The sequence below is a fragment of the Branchiostoma floridae genome, chromosome 8, assembly GCF_000003815.2.
Source record: "Branchiostoma floridae strain S238N-H82 chromosome 8, Bfl_VNyyK, whole genome shotgun sequence".
NCBI lineage: Eukaryota > Metazoa > Chordata > Leptocardii > Amphioxiformes > Branchiostomatidae > Branchiostoma > Branchiostoma floridae.
In genome coordinates this window covers 14,598,846-14,601,501 of record NC_049986.1, presented here as the reverse complement: position 1 = coordinate 14,601,501, position 2,656 = coordinate 14,598,846, and the positions used below count along the sequence as shown (strand labels likewise).

At 40.8% G+C, this 2,656-nt stretch overlaps 2 protein-coding genes across 6 annotated transcripts in view; both read right to left on the bottom strand.

Annotated features, from left to right (window-relative positions):
- The window catches only part of LOC118421797 (protein crumbs-like), a 56,465-nt gene that overhangs the window by 53,054 nt on the left and 755 nt on the right, over positions 1–2,656 (bottom strand). The gene's annotated exons all lie outside the window — the stretch shown is intronic.
- On the bottom strand, positions 12–2,324 carry LOC118421346. Of its 5 annotated transcripts, none has more exons than XM_035828605.1 (6): positions 1,946–2,324; positions 1,566–1,784; positions 1,313–1,406; positions 1,137–1,157; positions 955–984; positions 12–722 (listed from the first exon to the last, which is right to left on the bottom strand). In XM_035828605.1, the coding sequence occupies exons 1-5, from the start codon at positions 2,115–2,117 to the stop codon at positions 981–983; spliced, it is 510 nt and encodes a 169-aa protein (XP_035684498.1). In that variant the 5' UTR covers positions 2,118–2,324; the 3' UTR covers positions 12–722; positions 955–980. The 5 variants fall into 5 exon arrangements, 4 of the variants coding, with proteins under 4 accessions (XP_035684498.1, XP_035684496.1, XP_035684499.1 ...); XR_004831820.1 differs by having other exon boundaries at positions 110–176; positions 596–722; positions 955–1,157; XM_035828606.1 differs by lacking the exon at positions 1,137–1,157 and having other exon boundaries at positions 656–722.

Here is a 2,656-nt window from a genome sequence, read left to right as displayed (position 1 = left end):
TCTTAAATGACAGCACTGGCAGTGGGACACAGCTTCCTCAGTTGTGAGAAAGCAGAAGCGGCCTCTTCTTCACTGAGTGGTGGCACATCACACTGCGGCTTCCGGCGCGCCTTCTTGATCTGGACTCCATGTTTAGGGTGCGAAAAGTCCATGTCCTCAGCCCTTTGTGGATCAACCTGAAAGAAATAATCCACAAAATGAATTATCAATAATATATGTGAGAAAAAGCATTATACAGTGGCCATGTCAGATATTACACTTTACAAAGAGGAACATCTTAGCCTGCAGTCCAACCTTGTTGTGCTTTAGTTCGCTCCCAAAGGTCGCTACCCCATGGCATTGACGGGGTAGCCACCGTTGGGAGTGGACTAAAGCACAACAAGGCTGGACTCCAGGCTAGGAACATCTACTATATTGCTGTAAATCTATAGTGTAGGGCTATATATTGTGAATTGGATACATGTAAATGCCACATGATTTTGTAGAAGCAAAGAAATCCATTCATTAATGTAAGTTATAACAGTCTACTTAGGCAAAAAAATTGTAGACATTGAAAAAAATTCTACTCAATTATAATGCCCAAATATGAACAGACCTTATCTTTGTAATATTTGTTCCACACGGCCTTTCTGCTGGTGCATGACGTCCGTTTTTCCTGAAGAGACCTGGAGGCCTCCACTGCGAACAGCAGTGCAGCCACATGGCTGCAGACCTCTCCCAATCTACATTGAAATATAACAAAAAATGAGTATACATTATAGGTACTATAGTCAGGAGCAATTTTAGAGTTAATGGTAAAAGGAACGGATAAGTTGGCCAGCTTCACAGTACAATGAAAGATTTGCCTTATCTTCTCATTATGGAAGTCTCTGTGATATTTGAATATTTCTACTATATACACATTTCTTTTAGCATTATCTACATCTACATGATGATATGTGTTAGTATACTCACTCTCAGGAACTGTTGATAACTCCAAATTACCTAGAAAACGAAACACATCAACAAGTAAAACCTGCAACAAGAACATCAACAAGAAGAAATGCATTTGCAACAGGTACAAATACAACTGGAAACCATCAAGCACAAGAACATGAACCAAGGAAAAAAATTAAGACAGTTATCTTGCCACATACAAACTGCATGGTCGCTCCTCCCTGGAAATATACGGAGGAACATTTACAGGTGAGTACTAGTTTGACTTTCATTATTTCTAAAACTGTTTCTTGCCATGGACCTCATCTGACGAGAACACTGTTAGATAAAAATGTGACTTTTTGGATATGATGGTCAATGCAGTTATATTACCTACCCTGCCATACAAGTGCAGTGAGCTGCCATGACATAACCCTCTTTTTTGGTCAAACACACCCATGGGTTGTGAGGAGTCTCTGTTACTCTCTGTCCTGAAACACAAATGTAACAGAAAAAAAAGATAATACAGTAAATATAAAAACGTATCTGACAGTTAAATACTAATCACGCATCTCATTCTTCATCTTCAAGAGTTCTCACTACAGGTACATGTAAGTAGAAATATTGTTCCAATGCACTCCAACACCCACCTGGCACAACCTTGGCCTTAAGGAAGCAGACCTTCACATTTTTTCCAATAGGGTGGTACCTGCACTCCCTCACATGGCCACTTATAAAGAGATTGTACGCCTCCAGGGATTTATAGGCTTTCATGGCTTCTCCGTTAAACGGACCTGGAGCCTCGATTAGGTAGGTGTAGATGCACCCATAGTCCGTATCTGGCCAGAGGCTCAAATCATCCTTCCAACCTGTATAACATACAAATGATAATAAACATAACGTTACGTAGCCAGAATTTCTAGAGATTAGCAACAAACACATTTACACTTACTCATGTTTTTGTAACCTTTATCTGACACAAAAATCTACCTTATCAAAATCTAGAAACACATGTACACATGATCCTCACCTGTCAGACTGTATGGGTCAGGTAGGCGTACACCGTCACCAGTCACCGCCGAACCAGTCACTTCCGGGTTTGAACTATCGCCGGCGTCTTCGACACTTACCATTAATTTCTCAAAATACCTGGTTCGGTCATTAGGCTCCAAAGAGCTAATGTAGCTGTTTGAAGAACTCATATTGATTAAACGTATTAATTAAACCACATTAGGAACAGAAATATAACAGCCCGGAACGGATGACAGAAAGCCCGTACGGCGGGAAAATCAAAACAACCGGAAACACATGACGGAAGTCAAGAGGGCAAGGGTCATTTTCTCCCAAAATATTACACAAGAAAAAAAAAAAAAAGACTAAGAAGTAGTGAAAAAAATACAAAATCTGAAAAAATCCCATGGATGCGATAAAAACGTGGCTGAAAATGCGCAAATTCGCGTAAACAGTACGATCTGCTTCCGCGCCGGTATGCTAATTAGTAATCTGATCTCCTAACGCTTTTTGCCTACCAGTCAGCGCTCGTGCGCCGAATACCCCGGATGTAAACAATAACAGCGATTGCTCGTATGAAGGTACAGAACCACCTGTGCAAAGCTTTGGGGTTCAAAATCACAGTCGATTTGGAAAGGTGCACGGTGCTTGGCTTGGCTGACGACGGACAAATACGTCTGTGGTTTCTCTAGTATGAAACAAATACTCAAGAACTACAACATACATCTCA

What these genes read in the sequence shown, in the direction of transcription:
- LOC118421346 (XM_035828603.1), bottom strand. Translation starts at nt 2,117, where the DNA reads ATGAGTTCTTCAAACAGCTACATTAGCTCTTTGGAGCCTAATGACCGA. An exon ending in TGACCCATACAGTCTGACAG is followed by an intron (nt 1,785 to 1,945) that starts GTGAGGATCATG and finishes TATGTTATACAG; the next exon opens with GTTGGAAGGATGATTTGAGC. An exon ending in CACTGCACTTGTATGGCAGG is followed by an intron (nt 723 to 1,312) that starts GTAGGTAATATA and finishes ATTTCAATGTAG; the next exon opens with ATTGGGAGAGGTCTGCAGCC.